General features: G+C 37.2%; 1 protein-coding gene across 1 annotated transcript; it reads left to right on the top strand.

Moving 5' to 3' along the window:
* The first annotated feature begins 12,153 nt into the window (after positions 1–12,153).
* LOC142608944 (uncharacterized) lies at positions 12,154–12,561 on the top strand. The gene has a single exon (XM_075780595.1). It carries the CDS (start codon positions 12,154–12,156, stop codon positions 12,559–12,561), a length of 408 nt encoding a protein of 135 aa, XP_075636710.1.
* Positions 12,562–21,805: the final 9,244 nt, after the last annotated feature.

The raw sequence follows: 21,805 nt of genomic DNA, 5'->3' as shown, positions 1-21,805 counted from the left end.
GGAATCAATAGAGAAACAGAGAGAGAATACCTTTCATGACCCTAAGAAGAACCATCTCTCCTTCACTATTTTTGCTCCCATAACAACTTCACATAGAATTTGATGGCAAAAGAAACGGAGTATTTGAAGAAGAAGTGTGCGTGTGTATCAAAATGAGAAGTGTTATGGAGAATAGCAATGGTTGGTTCTAATAATTTTGGGTGAATATTATGTGTATTGTGGGTCGTGAAGGTTAATTCCTAAAAGGTATAAGCGTGTAGCCTTGATAAAGGAAGAGGAACCAGCGCGCACCCTTGGTGCGGTGGTCACTCCACAAGTATAAATGCTTATGGGGTGTGGGGGGCAAGGGCCGAGGTTTAAGTTTCTAGGAGGGAGCTCCATACACATATACACTTAGATTAGGTTAGAGTAGAATTCTATCTTGTATAAAAAATAAAATAAAATAAAATAAAAACAAACAAACAAACAAACAAACAAAGGAAGAGGAAATAGAAGAGTCTATGGGTAATGGTTTATTAAATGAGGAAAAAAACGCGGTTGAATTGAGAAAAGAATAAGGAATAGAGTAATTGTCATACATTTTTTACCAACAACATTTTGTTTACTTGGACTACCATGAACTGTTAAGTAATAAATTAATTGTCTTTATATAATTGTGATCCTCATAGCATCAATTTAATTAGGCAATAATTCTAACAACAAAATGGATAACCAAAATTAAGAAAATAAAAATGAAAGAGAGAAGCGAATGGCCATTTAAGTAGCTAATTGTGGATACTTGATGGGCATATTAATTTGGGTGTAATTAAAATAAAGCTCACGGTAAATTTTTTAATGTATTTTAAGAAATATATTGATACATAATAGACACACTGTCAATAAAATTTACATATACAAATTATTATGAGTAATGATACAGACACAAACTATTTTATAATATTTTTACAAAATACTGATGTGGCCAACCTCTTATTGGTTTCCATCAAGACCCACGATTAATATTATTTTTTTATTTATCAATAATCATTCACCACATTAGCAGTTTGTAAAAATTTTTGTAAAATAGTTTGTATTTGTATCTCTAGCATTATCTTTAATGTCATGTGGTATAGTTTGTCAAAATCATACAAAATAAAGGAAGAGAATGACTTGTGTCATCGCAATATGCTTTGAGATAGCGACATATGTAATCATTGTATGGGCATATTAATTTGGGTGTAATTAGCATAAAGCTCACGATAAATTTTTGAATGTATTTTAAGAAATATATTGATACATAACAGACACATCATCAATAAAAGTTACATATACCAATTATTATGAGTAATGATACAGACACAAACTATTTTACAATATTTTTACAAAACACTGATGTGGCCAACCTCTTATTGGTTTCCATCAAGGCCCACCATTAATATGACCTTTTCATTTATCAATAATCATTTACCACATCAGTAGTTTGTAAAAATTTTTGTAAAATAATTTGTATTTCTAGCATTATCTTTAATGTCACGTGATATAGTTTGTCAAAATCATACAAAATAAAGGAAGGGAATGTCTTGTGTCATCACAGTATGCTTTGAGATAGCGACACATGTAATCATTGTATGCATCTACCAATTGTGGAATCCAACTTTTATAATATATTATAGATAAATTGGTTTTTATTTTTTCGTTTTTATACTGTATCTAGGACTAAGTCCAACGCCTGAGTTTTTCATAGATGTTTGAACCTTGTTTGTTATGGATGGATGTATACACTTGATTTTGCACCCATAATTTAATCAATGAAGATGACTGGAATGACCTTCCATGTGCCCTAAAAATCATCATTGCATCACATGCATTAATTTATTCATTGCATATCATAAAAATGATCTTGAGGCTTTAACGGTCGTAACGATATGTCCAATTTCCAAATTGGATCGTCGGATCAAAAGATATCACATGATCAAATTTGCACGGTCAGCATGCATTGTGTCTAGGTAGAGTTGACCACGCATGATTAATTTAAATTAATTCTAATTGGTTAAACAATTAAAATTAATTAAATAATTTTGTGATTGGTTGATAATTAGTGTTTAAAATAGGATTGCTTGCATAGAAATAAAGGGGATAATTGAATAACAATAAAATTGTAGATAATCTAAACTTTATCAAGATTTATTTTAGGGTACTTATCTACAAGATAATTGTTACTAAAAATACTTGAATTGTCTAGAAAAGAGTTCAAAAATTAAAATACGAATTGAGAATGAGTCTAAGTGCATGTCCTGATGTGGGAAAACCCTAAAAAATGAGTCCAAAAGGCACCTGATCTTGAAAGCATGATTGGCATTCAAGAGTGCCATTCGGCACTTTTGAAGTGCCGATCGGCACTTTCAAAGTGCCGAATGGCACACTTTAGCTTTTTGGTCCGACAGAGTTCAGGTGACGATCAAACACATCCTTTTCGACTTTTTAACACATCCTTTTCGACTTTTTCATAGAAGGACGTGTCCTGATTTGCATTCTAGGCATCATTGCTTATTTTTCAAGCATTCCAACCTCTATAAATAGGGACTGGGTCTCTAAATTCAGCACACTCTTTGACGCTTTCAAGAGACACTTTCTCACACTCTCAAATTTCTTATCCCCCTTTTCTAATATTCTCTCTTAAACTAGGGTTTTTAGGTTTCAAATATAATTGCATAAATTTCTTTGAACCCTAAAATATCATCTCAAGAAAAAGAATACATCCATGCAAGAGGTAGTCTTTTCTTTACTTTTTTTCTTCTTCTTTCTTTTTAGTTTTGTGATGCATGAATGAATATTTGCGTTAGTATTGATTTTACAATTCTCATCTCAGATGTTGTCAATATATTTTTACTAGAATGTGTTCATGATGTTGTTATTGGTGAGATCTACTTCTTTATTTCAAAAATCTGCTTGTTCTCATTTTTTTTTTCTTTAATCAAAAACTAATCTACATCTTCATTAGATGTAGATCTGAATTTTTCTTACTCAAAAACTGATTTACATCTTTATTAGATGTCAATCTGATTCTTTTTAAATTAAAAAACTAATTTGTATCTTCCTTAGATACAGATCTGAATTTTTCTTTAGTCAAAAACTGATCTATATTTTCTTTAAATGTAGATCTGATTTTTTTTAACAAAGAAGATTTTGAAATAACAAAGAGTCATGTGTTTGATGCATGTTGCATAGGTTGATTTTATGAATAAAATCATCTTCTAAAATCTTTTTTCCACATAAAAAATAGATCTGATTTTTTTCTAATCCTCTACACACAAAAAATTCTTTTATTGCAAAAACATATCTGATTTTTACAAACCCAAAAACCAATTTTTCTCGTTCCCAAAAAACAGATCTTGTTATTTTTTACCAAAACATTTTGTTTTATTTTATCCCAAAAACAGATCTGATTTTTCTTTCACCAAAAACTAGTTTTTCAATTTCATAAAAATTGATCTGATTCTTTCTAAACCAAACCAATTTTTACCAGAACACATATCTAAATTTTTCTCAAAAGAAGAGGGTATTCATAAATAGACTTGTGTAATATAGTTTTTTCATATATGTTCAACATATCATTCATATCATGCATTAAGGGTACATTAGTCACAAGAGTGCAGAAGACCAGACTCTGTCTGGGCGGAATGGGTGCCTAACACCTTCTCATTTCATAACCTAGCCTTTAAACTTAGTTTCTTTTGGATAGGTAGACCTAGGCTTTATCTTTCTTTTTATTTTTTTTTGGGTAGATTGTAACTAGGAAAAAAAGCTGTGTAATTTTTGGTAGATTGTAACTAGGACCCAAAGCCTTCTAATATTCTATCTATCAAGTTTGTATTTTTTTATTCAATTAATGACAATGAAACTTTTTGATCATGTAAAGTTGTATTTAATTTTTTCTTATTTTTTGTTAAAAAATAAATGGTGACTCCACACCACTTACCCAAAAAGAGAGGTGCCCTGGAAAAGCACCTAAATCTCTTTTTTAAAAGCACCTAATTTCCAGGTCTCTCACAATGGGTCTAAGCCCAAAACACTCTGATTGAACCTTATTTGGTTTGGAAGTATAACTTGCTTTTTATAAATGACTCTATGCCCAACACTTAAGCCCATGCTCAATGCTTGGACCTATCATCAAAGGTGTATGTATGATCATCATCAAAGACTAAAAGCTCACAAGATACAAGCCCAAGCACTTTCAATTAATGAACTAAGCTATTAGTTAAAGTTAAAACTCAAGATCAATCTAAGGCCCACTAAGTCCATTAAGCTCCAGTCCAAGACCATCAAGTTAAGGGTCATCAAGTCCATTAATCTCAAGTCCAAGATCATCACTTATTTTTAATTCCAATTTTTCTTCTATAATAATTTATTTCCTATCTGAATTTATTTTTCCATTAAGGACCCACTCCCCTAACATATTGACCCATAAGATAGTTCTACTACATCTGCCAGAATTGATTAGGTTAGAGCAACCACATCAGCATGTGTAAAATCTTCTAAAATAGAAAAAGAAAAAAAAAAAAACCATTTTACACTTTTTGACCCCAAAAAAACACCCACATCAGTGGGTGTAAAATTGTGTATTTATACACAATTGCTACAGTAACCGTGCATATATGCACGGTTACTGTAGCTCGTCTATCTATTATTTTAATATTATCTTCATAAACTACAAAAAAGCCTTTTTCACTCTTTTTTTCTCTCTCCTCTCACTTGAGCAACACCAATGCCTCTCAATAGTCTCTCCCTATTTCATTCCTGAGCTCTTCCTCTCATCTTCTCTCTTCGTCTACTTCTAGACAGCTCTTACTCATCCTCATCACCACGGGAAATATTGTGATCGGTTTGGGGGTTTTGTAACCCAGGGAGGCGGGTGGATCAATTTATAGGTATCTCTATTGACAGACTTTGGGGCTAATTTCTCTAAAAAGGTATGAGTTTTTCTCATTGAGATTTTAGGGGTTTTTTTTGTTTTTTGGTTTCAAGCAAGATTCTTGGGAGTTTCTCTAAACTAATTGTTTTTAGGGTTTCTTGGGAGTTTCTTGTTTCAAATTTTTTCTAGTTTGGGGTTTTTTTTTTTTGGGGATTCTTTGGAACACACCCTAAGTTATTTTTGGAATTTATTAGTATTTCAGATTTTGTGTGTATTTATATTTGATTATTTTAGAGTTCAGGTAAGGATTAAATTTTATGTCTTTTAGATAGGGATTAGTTTCCCCGTGTGTAGGGAGTATTTGAAGAATTTGGAGTTTTTTTAACTTGTATTAAATTTATATTTCTCCCTTATTTTTCGGACTGCTTGACAGGGTATATACTATAGATATGTTTTGGGCTTATCAATAACACTTTTATCTTTTACCTTAGTGAGTTATTTGTTGATTATTTACTAATTTGGTGGAGTCTCTTATTACTGACTTATAAACTACTTCAAAATGATGTTAAAGATTTTACATTGATTTTGGATGTTTCTTTGGGATATACTTGAGAAACATATACTGTTTGTTGGCGATGAAAGAATTGCCTAGTATGTCTCTGCTTGTGGAGCAATTTTACTTCACTTGTTTATGGCGTTAACCATGTCGTCTAGGGTAATTACGATGTCCATAAATTGTGTAATGTTTGACCATTATGAATTTTTTAACATGAATATATACCAAAGGGTAGGCATTGGATGCAAAAGGTTACAAAAAAAAAGTCATATATCTTTATGAAGTGATAGTACTTTAATTTTTCTTTTTTGAATTTAATTATTCAAGTATTCACATCATTCAGCATGAGTCACTACAATTAATAGGAACAAAATTAATACTTTCATGGTTTGAATTATGACCGGTGGATATAAATTTCAAAATTATAATCGTTGGGTCAATTTTTTTTTTTTTTAAATGACAGTTAGGTTTGAATTTACCGTCTGAGCCACTATTCTGGCGGTTTGGTCATCGATTCTAGCAATATGGCGGTCAGAGACATCGATTCGATGGTGGTCATTGGAGCCACTATTACAACAGTTGACCCACCGGTGATGGCGGTACAATGGTCGGAGACATAAATCTGCTGGCGGTCACTAAAGCCATTATTTTGGTAGTTTGGGCATCGGCGGTGTTCGTCGAAGCCACTACTTTAACAATCCACCCACCGGTGGGTCACTATTTGGTAGTACGGTGGGTGGCAAGACCAATCCGGCGGCGTTCGTCAGAGCCACTATTTCGGCAGTTCGGCCATCAGACCTCCACCACAAGCGGCTCCATTGGCCGAGCCACCGATGTTGGTAGTTTACTTAAAATATAAGTTTAAATTTAAAAAGTATGACCATTACGGAAAATAATAAAAAATTGATGAAGAATGAATATTTTATTGAAAAGTCTTGTAAAATAGATAAACTGATGTAGGTGTTTCGTAAAAGTGATGGCGTAAAATAGAAAAAGTGGGTTCTTTGTGTAAAATAGACGGAATCTTTTACACATGCTGATGCGGTTGCTCTTATCTCCTTACTTAGCAATGCTACCTAAAATATTGTAAACAAATCTCTTTTCCTTGAACTAATAACCCCTCATTTATTGTTGCTTCTCTCCCTCATCAATCAACCTTGTCTAACACATGATTAGCCGACCCAGTCTCTTCCATCACATCATAATTTTTTTTTCCTATTAACTAGTAATTGATCTAGATTTCTCATTCATTCCCTCTCTTTCTAGCCCGACTCTACTAGGAGATTTGGTTGTCGTTCCACCACCCTCAATGACGAGTATCAAGTGGAGATCGTCTAAATGAAAGACGATCTTAGCCACATTTAAGCCAGGAATGAGAGTAAGGGCAAGACCTCGTCACTATACGTCATCCTTACAGAGGAGGCTGGCCATCATTCATTACGGATATAAATAAATACCCTCAAGGCAGCTGGCAAGCAATGAGAGCACCAGAACAGTACAAGAGTAATGATGGCCCAACGGTCATCCGTTACACCTTAAAGGGAATCGTCATTGCCAATTAATGCTACGTTTCTCTCAAGAGAAAAACGCTTAAAGCAGCATTAACAAAACATAACTACACCAACCCAAGGCAAACTATAAAAAGAAGGATAGAACTCAGGTAAAGACACTTGAAAATATATATAGAGAGAGAGAGACACTTGTGAGAGAATTCTTTCCAAAGCCATTTAGCTAACTTTGGCATCAGAGTATTCTCAATTGGCACCATGTTGGTGAGGTTTCCTTTGCCTTTCTTTTCTTAGCAGCAGGTACCGAAGCTCATCTATCGACACTGACGAGAAGCATACTGACGAGGTCAATCTTCAGCTTCATAAGTTTGGCGCCGTTTATGAGGACGTGCTATTTACGAGTTGATTCCTTCTTAAGCCATCGTGCTCCTACCAATAAAGCTCCTGTCACTTGATGGACTCCACACCAGTACCACCCCCAGATCCTATGATGATGGCTCAACAGATTTAGGCTCCGACAGCAAATGTGCAAGAGCTAATGAAGCAGAAAGGACTGAAACGCCGAGCCCGTCCAGAAGGTAGTAATGCTTCGCATCATCTACGTAGCCATAGCAGACATGATGAGGAAGCGAGTAGCCCTGGAAATAGCAAGGGAAAGGATACAACAGAATACACCGGGTAGTCTACGCGTGATAATGATCACCTGATGAAGAGCTTACGAAGGGAGCTTGACGAAGTAAAGAATTCCATGAAAGGGAAGACGGTAATGAACCTTGATGGCATGCTCAAACGAACAAATTCACCTTTCACAACCAATGTTTTGGAATGTCCTTTGCCTCTGAAGTTTCGTTTACCACAGCTAGAGTTCTATGATGGCACGAAGGACCCTCTTGACCACATAGGGGCCTTCAAGATTATCCTGAACCTCCAACAGACCCCGAATGAAGTTATCTGTAAATCTTTCCCTACTACCCTCAGAGGGGCTGCTAGGGTATGGTTTAGTAAGCTGCCAACGTCTTCAATAGCAAATTTTGAACAGCTTAGTGACTCATTTGTCCGTCATTTCATTGGGGTACAGCGTCACAAAAAGCCAACCTTTTACTTGCTAACAGTAAGGCAGCAGGAAGGGGAAAGCCTTAGGGATTATGTGAAACATTTCAACAAGGCTGTGTTGGAGATTGACGAAGCTGATGACCAAGTGATAATGACAACCTTCTAGGCTAGACTCAACAACCCCGATCTCGTTTTTTCGTTGGAGAAGGCGCCGCCAACCTCTATGACGGATCTCCTGTTCAAAGCTCAAAAGTACATGAACGGAGAGGATGCCTTTACCGTGAAGGGGCTAATGGGAAAACGAAAGAAGGAGGAACCTGTTGATTCTCATGGCAAGAAGAAGGATCGTAAAGACTCATATTCAGAGACTAAGGCTAGCAAGTGCAATTCTGAGATCCTGAAGAAGAAAATGAACTTCACCCCATTAGTAATGCTCGTGGATAAAATCCTAATGCAGATTAAGGACGAATCGGGGCTAAAATGGCCCAAGCCGTTAAGCATGTCTTCTAAGAAGTGTGACCCAAAGAAATACTGTCGTTTTCACAAGGATCATGACCACTACACTAATGAATGTTGCGATCTGAAAGAACAGATAGAAGAATTGATTCAACAGGGAAAACTCCAAAAGTTCATCAAGAGAGACTATAATCCTCAAGCACAGGCTGATGACAAGCCTCATGAGGATGCCAAGGATGATGGACGGGATCAACCCAAACAAGTTGTGGGTGAAATACAAATGATAACAGGAGGACCTGTATCAGGAGGGTCGTATAAGTCTTTGAAGAAGACCTATCATAGGCAGAACAACAGCGTCCACATCAAGCATCCATCTCCAAAGTATCGACAATTAGAGAGTGATGACATCATATTCTCTAAACGGGATGCAAGTGGGATTAAACAACCCCACGATGATCCATTCGTCATTATGTTAGAAATTGAAGGTTTCAACACAAGGAGAGTATTGGTTAACAACGGGAGCTCCGCAGATATAATGTATATGACTGCCTACTAACAGTTGAGGTTGGACCTAAAGAGGCTTAGAACTTTCAAATTCCCGTTGGTTAGCTTTAGTGGGGATCGAATCTATCCAAAAGGCATCATCTCATTGTCAGTCACGGCAGGAATGCATCCAGCCTAGGTAACAAAACAAGTTGACTTTTTTTATCATCAACTACCCATATGGGTCCTATAATGTCATCCTGGGATGACCTGCACTGAATTGGCTTAAGGCTGTAACCTCGACCTATTGCCTGAAGGTGAAGTTTCCAAACCCACACTGGGTAGAGTAGATATGTGAGGACCAACTTTTGGCTAAAGAGTGTTACCAAGCAGTGTTAGCCTCAAGAGAAAACCATACTTGGGTGGTAGAAAAAGAACCAAAGAAGTCTATTTAAGATATGGCACTAGTGGAAGGAGACATTACCAAGGTTACAAAGGTAGGAGCAGGTCTTGACCTGAACCTGAAGGATAAGATCGTGAAGTTCCTAAAACAGAATCTGGATATCTTCGCCTGGACTCATGCGGACATGCCAGGTATAGACAACATAGTGATAGAACACAAGTTGAATGTTGATCCTACTAAAAAGCCCGTCCAGCAGAAGCGCCGAGTTTTTGCTCCCGAAAGGAACAAAGCTATTGTGGAAGATGTAAAGAAGCTTTTGACTGCTGGGTTCATTAAGGAAGTCTACTATCTTGAATGGTTAGCCAACATCGTCATGGTGAAAAAGGCCAATGGGAAATGGCGCGTGTGCATTGACTTTATAGATCTTAACCCTACTTGCTCGAGGGATAGTTTTCCACTTCCCAGGATCGATCAGCTAGTAAATTCAACAGCCGGCCATGAGCTGCTAACCTTTATGGACGCATTCTCAAGCTGCAACCAAATCCGCATGAACGAAGAAGACCACGAGAAAACAGCCCTCGTTACTAGCTAGGGTTTATACTGTTACAGGGTTATGCCATTTGGCCTGAAGAATGCAGGGGCGACTTACCAGAGGTCGGTGAACTAGATGTTTAGCAAGCAGATTAGACGGAATATGGAAGTTTATGTGGACAACATGCTTGTAAAAAGTAGGAAAGTAGAATCCCATTTAGACGACCTCAAAGAAACTTTTGACATACTGAGGAAGTATTAGATGAGGTTGAATCCAACGAAGTGCACATTTGGGGTCTCATTAAGCAAGTTTCTGGGATTCATGGTCTCACAACGAGGTATGGAGGTCAATCCAGAGAAAGTCAAAGCTATATTACACATGACCTCCCCAAGAAGTGTGAAGGAGGTATAGAGGCTAACAGGACGAGTAGTAGCTTTGAACAGGTTCGTCTCTAGAGCCACCATTTTTCAAAACATTGAAGCAAGCTTTTCAATAGACAGAGGAATGCGAAGAAGCTTTCCAGGCCCTTAAAGACTACCTATCCAAACCACCCCTCTTAAGAACGTCCGTTGAAGGAGAAGATTTATTCCTATACTTAGTCGTTTCCCAAATAAATGTGAGCTCGACATTGATCTGTGAAGAGCTCAGGATTCAGAAGCCAGTTTATTACACAAGTCAGGCCTTCTAGGGCGCAAAAGCAAGGTACCCAAGGATAGAATAGTTAGCCTTTACGCTAATCATCGCGTTAAGGAAGCTCCATCCCTATTTTCAAGCACACACGATATTAGTTATGACGGACCAACCTCTACGAAAGGCAATAGGTAGACTAGACGCAGCAGGGAGAATGGTCCAATGGGCTGTGGAGTTTAGTTAATTTGACTTTGATTATAGGCTTAAAACAACAATCAAGGCCCATGCATTGGCGGACTTTGTCGCCAAATTTACTGTGGCTGATCAAGATCCAGAATCAGATTACTGGATGGTGAATACAGATGGGTCATCAGCATCAGGAATGTGCGGAGTAGGAGTTGTCCTCTTATCCCCTAAGAAAGACATTCTCAGATACGGGGTCTAGCTTCAATTCCCAACTACGAATAAAGAAGCAGAGTATGAAGCTGTCCTGATGAGCATGAGTATTACAAAAGCCTTGAGTGTAAGAAACTTAAACTGAACTCTGATTCAAAGCTTGTGGTAGGATAGATAACCAACGAATACGAGGCCAAGGAATAGGATGAAAAAGTACTTAACATTGACTAATCAGTTAGTTTCTAACTTTGATGATGTCAAGATCACTCAGGTACCAAGGGAGGACAACTCGGAAGTGGACGAAGTTGCTAGGTTAGCATTGTCAAGTACCAATGAAGGACGGCCTGGATTGTACATGGAAGTGCAGCACCTCCCAAGCATTGAGGGGTTTGACGTGAATTACATTCAATCAGTAAAAGGATGGATGGACCTAATAATCACGTACATTAAGGATGGTAACCTCCCTGCAGATCCCTCAGAAGCCAAGAAAGTCAAGGTAAGGTCGTCCAGATTCACCATCCTGAACGATGAGCTCTACAAGAGGGGATTTTCACAGCCTTACTTAAAGTGCCTCAATCTAGAAGATGCTGAGTATGTGCTAAGAGAGATCCATGAAGGAATTTGCGAAAATCACTCTGGACCACGGTCACTTGTTGGACAAGTTTTTCGTGCAGGATATTTCTGGCCAACAATGCAGAAAGATGTAGCTCAGGTAGTTCAAAGATGTGACAAGTGCCAGCGATTTGGAAATGTGCAACATGTCCCAACAGAGTGCTTGACTAGCATCACCTCACCATGGCCATTCTCCATATGGGGAATCGACATAATGGGCCCCCTACCCCTTGGTAAGAAGCAGGTAAAATTCCCAGTAGTCGCTATTGATTATTTCACGAAGTGGGTGGAAGCAGAACCTTTGGCAGTTATAACAGAGGCCAAGATACAACACTTTGTATGGAAAAACCTCGTTTGTCGGTTCGGAATTCCACGGCTCATCATCTCCGATAATGGACGACAATTTTATAACTACAAGTTTAGGGATTTTTGCAAGGAACTAGGGATAAGAAATCATTATTCTTCCCCTGGACATCCACAAGCAAACGGCCAGACTGAATTCACAAATCGAACTTTGCTCAAGTTGATCAAAACCCAACTTGAGGGGGCAAAAGGAGTATGGCCTGATAAGCTCCGAGGGGTATTATGGGCTTACAGGCGGTGAGGACGCCAACGGGCGAGACACCCTTCAAGATGGCGTTTGGAACTGAAGCAGTAATTCCTGTGGAAGTTGGAGTGTCAAGCCTCAAAAGGACATGTTATGACGAACATAGCAATGACGAGGGCCTCAAGCTAGCTCTAGATTATTTACTCGAGGTCAGAAACAACGCAGCTCAGAGGATGACTTTGTATCGGGAGAGGATGATGAGGTACTATAACCAAAGGGTAAAGCTGAAGTGTTTTAATCCTGGAGATATGGTTCTGCAGAAGGTTTCACAAGCCACCAAAGATCCAAACGAAGGGAAGTTAGGCCTTAACTGGGAAGGCCCATACAAGGTCGTCCATTATTCAAGGAGAGGGAGCTACTACTTAGAGGATGCGAATGGAAAACCTTTGCCTTGTCCTTGGAATGCAGAGCATCTCAAAAAATACTACAAATAAGGGACCGAACTATCGGCCTTAATAAGTTCCAGGGTTTGGAACATCTCGTTTATTCGTCCACAGATAAGCAAGACTTCAATTTCATTGTTTTTATGCATTTATCCTTTTTTCTTTCAATACTCTATTTTTAGCACTTTTTGTGTTTTCGTGAAGTATTACCTTTGTAACCCCTTTTTTACAAACAAGGATGACTTAAAGAGACAAAACGTCTGCAAAGCTATTTCTTTGATGTCAAATACTCCATGGTGAAAATCTCCCTCAATCGAAAAGAAAAGTTCAAAGTGCGATAGTTATAATAAAAACTCTGATGGGTTTAAATCATGAGCAAAGTGATAAAAATGTTAAGTTTAAATCACATAGATAAAAGCTTCATCAATATAAATGACGAAGATAAAATCCAAGTTTAGTGATAAAAACATCAAGTTTAAATCACAAGGATAAAAACCTCGTCAATATAAATGACGAAGTTAAAATCCATGTTTAGTGATAAAAACATCAAGTTTAAATCATAGGGATAAAAGCGTCGTCAATATAAATGTCGAAGTTAAAATCCAAGCTTAGTGATAAAAACATCAAGTTTAAATCATAGGGATAAAAACCTCGTCAAAATAAATGACAAAGTTAAAATCCAAGTTTAGTGATAAAAACATCAAGTTTAAATCACAAGGATAAGAACCTTGTCAATATAAATGACGAAGTTAAAATCCAAATTTAGTGATAAAAACACCAAGTTTAAATCACAAGGATAAAAACCTCGTCAATATCGATGACAAAGTTAAAATACAAATTTATTGATAAAAACTTTAAGTTTAAATCACGAGGATAAGATCTTTGTTAACATAAATGAATGAAGACATGTTATAGAGACTTTACATCACTTGACGAGTTCAATGATAAAAAGCACAATCTAATCAATAAAAAACCACAAGTTCAAGTTTGAAAGCTTGAGTAAAGCAGCAAAATATTTGTCCTAAAGCCTCAAAATCAAGAGGTAACCATTGTACTTAAAAAACATAACCCCTAAACAAGGGGACAACCACTGTTTTTCAAAGAAAGAAAAAAAAATGAATAAAATACGGAAGAGGGGCAGCAGGCTTGTTGGCATCCTTGCCTTCAGTAACGTCCTTCCCAGTTGATTCTTTCTCCATCACCACACTAGTTTCAGTCTCTTCCTGCTCATTGGCTTCGTCTGCAAGTACCTCGGCATCAATTTTCTCGAAGTCTATATTGGAGAAGTCCACGGCCAAGCTGTAATGCTTCATGGTCCATCGACGCAGGAGCTCGAACCTTTTAAAGTACTGAATAAACTGAAGATCTGAGAATTCATCTGACTGCTTGAATGCCTGAATGACTTTCTCTTTCTCCATGTCAATTCGTAGGAGGGTAGCTTGAATCTCTTCGTCCTTTTGGACGATGAGCGCTTTTTCCACGCGTAGGGCTTCAGTAAGCTTCTTTATTTTCTCATTTGCATCATTCGTCTCATTCATAGCGTCAATTAGATCCTTCCTCAATTTGGAGCACTCAACCTCGACGGATCCTGCCTTTGAATTAGCCACCACAACCTTCTCCTCCGTATTCAAGTAATTAGTCGTGATGCGCAATCATTCCCCAAGGACCTGACAAAAATAAACGAATAAAAAGTGGGATTGTGCGCTAGTGCTTGTACAAAAAAATATCAAAAGGATGATGAAAAGGGAAGGCCACATACCTATACTAATTTATGGATATGACGAATGACTAGCTCGTGGGAGGGAATGGTCAACAAACCCTTGAGTTCATCGTCAGTAATCACATTGTGAGCATGGCCCAGAGCAGTAGTAGGGTTGTCCCAAACGCTCCTCCCAACTTTGCCTTTTCCCTTAGCACGGGCAGTTGGAGGGGTGAAGGTAGTCATTTCTACAGACGAAATAGGAGAAGAAGGGGTAAGATAAACAAGCAGAGGAGCAGCAGTCTCACCGTTCTCCTTGTCTAACTTCCTCTTCTTCGAATTAGCAGTCAGATTGGATAAGGGCTCATTCTTCAAATTCTTGATACGAGTATACTTCTCTTTGCTATATCTAGTGGTCGTTTCTACTAAAAGAAAAAGAAGCAAGAAAACAATCAGGCAGGGTACAGACGAAGCTAATAAGGACAAAAGAAGATAAAGAACTTATGAACAAACGATCTTACTCTTTTCCTTTCGGCGAATCTTTTCCAATACGTACTTTGAAGGCTCGGGACCTAAACTACAGTCGAACAAGTGATAAGGATCAACGAGGTCGTCAAATCCTCTATTTCACAGGCGTAGTCAAAGGCAGCACAAACCCAGTGACGATGTTTATCTTGCAAATCAGGACGATCAAGATCCGTAGAGAATTACAAGGAAAACATCGCTATACAAACAATTACAAGTTGGAAGAAAAGCAAGAGAAGATAATGGAAATACGCACCAAGCACTGGGACTTCCCATTTTCGTAGCAATCTAGGGACTTCCCCCCAGAAATCGTCAGACAGGGTTTCCCAACCCGTTCCAGAAAAAAAAAAAAAAGTATCGTGATTACCAATCATGAAAGGACAAGGGAAAACCTCTAACAATCCTAGATTTCCTATCCCAAGGCAGAAGTACAAAATACCTATAATGGGTAGAAGCTTTCAGACAGTACAAAAACAAGAATTCGTTCAAAGTTATCATTTCCCCATCACAAGCAAACATCCAGATGGACATACAAGTTATGATCGTCCTCCAAGCATTAGGGACGAGTTGACTTGGGGCAATTTGAAATTCATTCAGGAGGTGCATAATGAACGAATCGACGGGGAAGCGAAGGCCACACAGAAAATCGGCTTCGTAAAAACACACCTCCTTATGGGAAAAGTTGCAAGCTTTCTCACACAGGCAAGGCAGTCTAACAGAGGTACCCTTGGGAAATTGAAACCTTTTCCTAAAACCCTTCAAATGACTCTCTTTCAAGGAACAAGACTTAAAAAGAGCATGCAAGGGTCACTCTCGACTAAGGAATTCAAAACCAACCATCAAAGCATAAAGAAAAGGGGCCTTACTAGGAAATCTTGAAGAACGGAGACTTCTCAATGCTCTGAAGTTCAAACCAAATAGGGTGGAGGAAGAGGAACGGTTTTCTCTAAAAGGAAAACTTGGAATTAAGGCGCACTAAAATCAAGGAAGCCTTACATGCGCCACGAATGGAAGACCAACACGTGTTCATTTCCTAAAGAGTAGTCGTTTTGCATTTAAAACAAGAAGCCAAATTTCGGGAATTGAAAAGATACGAAATGTCATGTCCAGTCACATTCCTAAGATCGTCCAGCGTATTTATGACCAAGGAATAATGGGGGCAACTAACGAGTATCCAATGGAGATCGTCTAAATGAAAGACGATCTTAGCCACATTTAAGCCAGGAACGAGAGTAAGGGCAAGACCTCCGCTATACGTTGTCCTTGTAGATGAGGCCAACCATCATTCATTACTGATATAAATAAATACCCTCAGGGCAGCTAGCAAGCAATGAGAGGGCTAGAACAGTTACAAGAGTAATGATGGCCCAACGGTCATCTGTTACACCTTAAAGGGAATCATCATTGCCAATTAATGCTACATTTCTCTCAGGAGAAAAAAACTTAGAGCAGCATTAACAGACATAACTGCACCAACCTGAGGCAAACTAGAAAAAGGAGGATAGAGCTCAGGTGAAGACACTTGAAAAACTAGAGAGAGAGGGAGACACTTGTGAGAGAATTCTTTCCAAAGCCATTTAGCTGACTTTGGCATCAGAGTATTCTCAACTGGCACCACACTAGTGAGGTTTCCTTTGCCTTTCTTTTCTTAACAGTAGGTACCGAAGCTCGTCCATTGACACTGACGAGGAGCATATTAACGAGGTCAATCTTCAGCTTCTATCACTCAACACTAGTTCTACACAGCCATCTTGATCCAAACTTGTATTCTCTATTGTTTCTGTTAGTGATGTGGTTGTTTTCTTGGAAGCTTGTTTTCTTCCTAATTCAACCATGAACCATGGACCGTAGTCATATGAATTGTTATTGTCAAATTGGACGCCTTCTCTCTCGTGGAATTCCATGTCATTGTGTCTCACTTTCTCACACTAATAACAAAAATTAAGTAAATTATTATACTTGAGATTGAACAAAATCAATTCATCCTTGCTCAACTTCACTAGTTTCCCTTATGTTGAAATAGTTTCAGATTTGCATTGATTATAGCTAGTGTCTTACCATAAACTTTAACCAATATAAGTGGAGTGGTATTGATAATTACACCGGCCAACTCCATCACTCGATGAGCATCCTTTCAACCCCTTATATTTCTTTCTCCCAAATTTTGGCTCCTTCCTACTTCATCTCGACACTTCAGCAATATTGATTAATCTCACTAAAAATGTAAATAGTTGTTGGAAATAATTTAAGGAAAAGAATGAATGACAACTGGTGCTTTATTATTCACCTAACCTCACTATCGGAAATTACTTCCACTATTTGCTCATTTCCTTACATGAACTTAATATATTTCCTTTAATTTTAGTAACGGTTGTGGACAAAAAAAAAAAAAAAATCTCAATTACTTCAATTATGGAATATGCTTGGAATTGTGCCGGCCTTTGTTAGTGTTTTAGCTTAAAAATTATAACCTGTGAAGCTATAAGGATAGAGGTAATATTCTCCTCATAAGAGGAAGAGCGGTCAATAAAATTCTCAGTTGTTGTGTCCCTTAATCTATTACAAATTCCTTCACTGTTGTGGGCAGTAATGAGAGTTCAAAGCCTTGGTTTGTGAGTGCACATAGCAAAAACTTGCCATTGAATCCTGGGGGATGATTGCCGGAGCCAATTTTGTACCAAGGATAAATTATACCCAGCGAGGCAAAGTAACTTCTTAGGACAGTAAATTAAGTTCCACGCCTCAAATCTCAACCACCGATAAGTTTTTCTTCCTCTCAATTTGTTCTTAAAATCAGCTTGTTTTAATTAATCTCTTATTTATTTTCTAACAATCTAAGAAGTGATTCCGTCTAGTAATTTAATATGATTTCATCAACTGTTATGTCTAAACTGGAAACATTTTGATGGTAATCATTATAAAAGAGGTCTGAGAGAATGTTGATTTATCTTAAATCAATTCATGTGGATTATGTTATGTTTAATGTTGTGTATTTTGATTAAATTTATGAGTCTGCTCATTCTGCCTCTATTCGAATATATAAAAGGGACAACCTTATTTGTATAGAACATATTTTACATAATCAATTCAACTCTTTATCTGAAATATTCTATGTTTATAAATTTGCAAAATAAATCTGGGATGCTCTAAAATAGAGGTATTTTATGGAAGGTGCTAACTTTAGGGTGAGTTTGGTTTAGCTTTTTCATATTGTGATTTTTTGGAAAAGTGGTGGTTTCAAAAAGTGCAATATGGAATTGAACACTTTTAAACAGTAGAGTGTTTGGTAAAAGGTATTAAAAAATGTTTTTTGAAAAAATTGAGTATTTGGTTAGCACTTATCAAAATTATGGTTTAAGATGTAAATTACCAAAAATTACAATATATATGGGAAAATTTTCCAACTAATGGTTTCACCTCCTTAATAATAATAATAATAATAATTGCTATTTATTATTATTAATGACTTTTTTAAAAGATTATTAATGACTTATTTTCAATAATAAATGACACTTTTTTTTTTTTATACAAAATAGAATTCTACTCTTAAGTGTATATGTGTGTAAAGTTCCCTCCTGGAAACTTGAACCCTAACCCTTGCCTCCCACACTCCAAAAGCACTTATACTTGTGGAGTGATCATCTCACCAAGGGGATGCGGTGATAATAAGAAATGACACATTTAATTTTCCTTATAATGGAATACACAATAATTATCTTTACAAATTATGATTTTATTAAGAAATCATTTGGTCCTTAATGATGATAACAATAATAATAATAATAATAATAATAATAATAATTGCTATTTATTATTATTAATGACTTTTTTAAAAGATTATGAAGTCTCCCAGATATACATTCTCTTCATCAATGCTTTTTTTCCTTTTGTAATTATCATACTCATCAATTCTTTTTGTGCTTATTATAATAACTAATGTCGGGATCACATATTTACAATAATTTTATAATAAATCCTAAGTGACAAATTACTATTGGTGGGTAAAATTTTTTTGTACAATAGTTGGAACAATTTTTTTTTATTATTGAAATTATAGCATTAGACAACAAAAAGGCAAAAAGAGAATGAGAGTAAAATGGATAGTTTAATAAAAAGTCAAGATAATTTAGAGATATCATTCAAAGAAGTCAATAGTAGTATTAATAGTTATGTTGGGAAAGTTCCTGCATTTTGGTATTGCATGTCAAGAGGTCCAATAAGCAAACGCGGAAACACATTTAGTGGGCCAAAATACCTGATTCTAAAATTTTACTAAATGCTAAATTTCACGTTATGGTATAACAAACATGCTTTTTTGCCCTAAAAAATGGGCTACCAAACAGGCACTTAAAATGATATTGTTGGTAGATTCCTTGACATCAAATTGGTAGAAGAAAAATTAAGCATGCACAATGAGTATCATTATATTGTCTTTGAATCTAAGGTGACAATTGCAGTTGTCTCTAAAGTGAATCTAGTCAATAACATGACCAAATGGATAATGGACATTGGGGCCATTAGAACTTTTGCTCCAACTAGGAGCTAATCCTTAATTATAAGAAAATCATCAATGAAGAGAATATATATCTGGGAGACTTTAGTTTTGCAAGAGTTGTAGGGAAGGGAAAGATTAGGTATTGCGAATGCTGCATAAGTAAAAATAGTGAACCAATTAAAACTCAATAGAAAATCTTGATAACAAAAATTCCAAAAAATATAGCTCTTAAAGAGATGATGTATGCTATGCTTTTTAGTCTTGGCCTATCTCCCAATATGTGGGAGAAGTCATTCTTTCGACTTGCTATATACAGTAAGGCATCTCATAAGAAAATTGGTAGAACTCCCATCAATTTTGGGAAAGGCTCAAGCCTAAATTAGAATACTTAAAAGTGTGGGGGTGTTTGGTCATGCTACTGGAGTCTAAAATGAGGAAAATAGGTTTTCGAACATATGATTGTATGCTTATTGGTTATGCTTGCAATAATTAATATCAAAGATTTCTTATGTTGTTCTAGAATATTATACTATTATTGTATCTAAATAGTTCGTGCTATATTATTTGCGCATGTATTTCTTTCAAAAAATAAAAAAGATGTTGCATGAATTTATTGGTTCTTCTAAAGGCCTTTTTAATGATGTGCAAGAATTAAGAAGAAGCAAGTGAACTGATGAACCAGAAATTTATGGTCGTCATTATACGCAGATCTTCATTCACCCAGAGAAGACGCTACGCATTTATTACGATCATTGATGACGAAACGTAATGGACGGAGCAACGGTCACAAAATGAGCTTTGACCTCTAGATGAAGATTCTGTAACGCACTAACTGTTGAGCATAAATGCAGGACATCATTGCCCATCAATGAGGCATACAACTATAAAAGAGAAGATAACAGAAGTTAAATGTACATATAAATACTTTACGAAATCACTCTCTACTCATTTTCTCTTTAGAATCTTTCTCCCTTACTGACTTAAGCATCGGAGACGGTTTGGCTAACGCCACACCGACGTGTTACTCTTCCACCCAGTTCATTTTGCAGGTTTCTCTCCAATAGAGACGACCCCATTCATAGCATCGTCCATCCGCTATAACGAGGAGCTCAACTGTTGATTTTTTGCATCATTAGTTTGACACCGTTTGTGGGAACGCTAATCATTCAAGCCATCTTTCCCAGTGACAAAAGAGTTCCTTGAAGTACGAGATGGAAGCAAAGATTGGACCTTAGCCAGATGTTGTGCAACTACAACAAATCCAAGCCCTTTTGGCCAATGTGGAAGAGTTGACTCGCTAGAATGAAGAACTGTGAAAGGCAATGGAATCCCAAAACGCAGAACGTCTGCGAATAGGTGAAAACGAAAATGAAGAAGAATCAAACTCTCAAGCCAATAGGCGAGACAGAACTTCAGGAGAAGACTCCACCAGGGTGGAGAATGAGCTTCGCAATATGAGGAAAGAGATGAACGAACTAAAAAGTGCTATGAAGGACAAAGGCGAAGAGAATTTGGATGAGATGATTCGAAGGACGGACTCACCATTCACTAATGAAGTGTTGAATCATCCTCCCACCAAAATTTTGTCTCCCATAGTCAGAGTCATATGATGGTTCCAAGGATCCGTTGGATCACATCCAATCATTCAAGACACTGATGCTATTATAGATGACCCCAGACGAAGTGATGTGTAGGGCATTCCCAATAATATTAAAGGGAACAGCCAGAGTATGGTTTAATAAGATACCCCCAGGAACTATTACAGACTTTGAACAACTCAGCAAGGGTTTTGTTCGTCATTTCATTGGGGGACAAAGACACAAAAAACCAACTGGTCATCTTCTCAACATTTAGCAAGCAGAAGGAGAGTCACTAAGACAATACGTCACTCGATTCAATAAGGAGCTACTGTAGGTAGACAAAGTTGAAGATCAAGTTATATTAACGACCTTCCAAGCAAGGTTGTTGCCAGGAGATTTCTTCTTCTCAATCACTAAAAGTGCACCAAAAACAGTCACGAAATTGCTCAGTAAAGCTCAGAAGTACATGAATGCAGAAGATGCGGTGCTCGCAAAGGAGATGAAAGGAAAAAGGAAGAGAGACAAAGGAACAAGCAGCAGTCGTGATAAGAAGAAGGAGCACGAAGTGTTGGAAAGACCATGGGGAAAAAGAGGGAGCTTCCAGATAGGAAACCCAAGTTCACCAACTTCACTCCTCTAATAATGCCAATTGAGCAGGTCCTTATGCAGATAAGAGATGATCCTTCCCTACAATGGCCGAAGCCAATTAGCACTCCAATAGAAAGAAGAGACAAGAGCAAGTACTGTAGATTCCACTAGGACCACGAGTATCGTATTGATGAGTGCAGGCATTTGAAAGACCAAGGGGAGACTTTAATCCGGCAAGGGAAGTTGCAAAAGCACATAAAAAAGATAGAGCCACACAGGTACCAACAAAAGGATGACCAGGACAGAACTCTAGAGATAGGGGATACCAACAAGCGGAACGTTGAAACCCTGAAAAAGGCATAGGAAAGGGAAATAAACAGCATCTATTCATGGCTCCCTCCAATGAAG

This window comes from Castanea sativa, chromosome 9 (assembly GCF_040712315.1).
Source record: "Castanea sativa cultivar Marrone di Chiusa Pesio chromosome 9, ASM4071231v1".
Taxonomy (NCBI): Eukaryota; Viridiplantae; Streptophyta; class Magnoliopsida; order Fagales; family Fagaceae; genus Castanea; species Castanea sativa.
The sequence above is the reverse complement of the archived record's forward strand: the minus strand, read 5'-3'. Positions and strand labels throughout refer to the sequence as shown.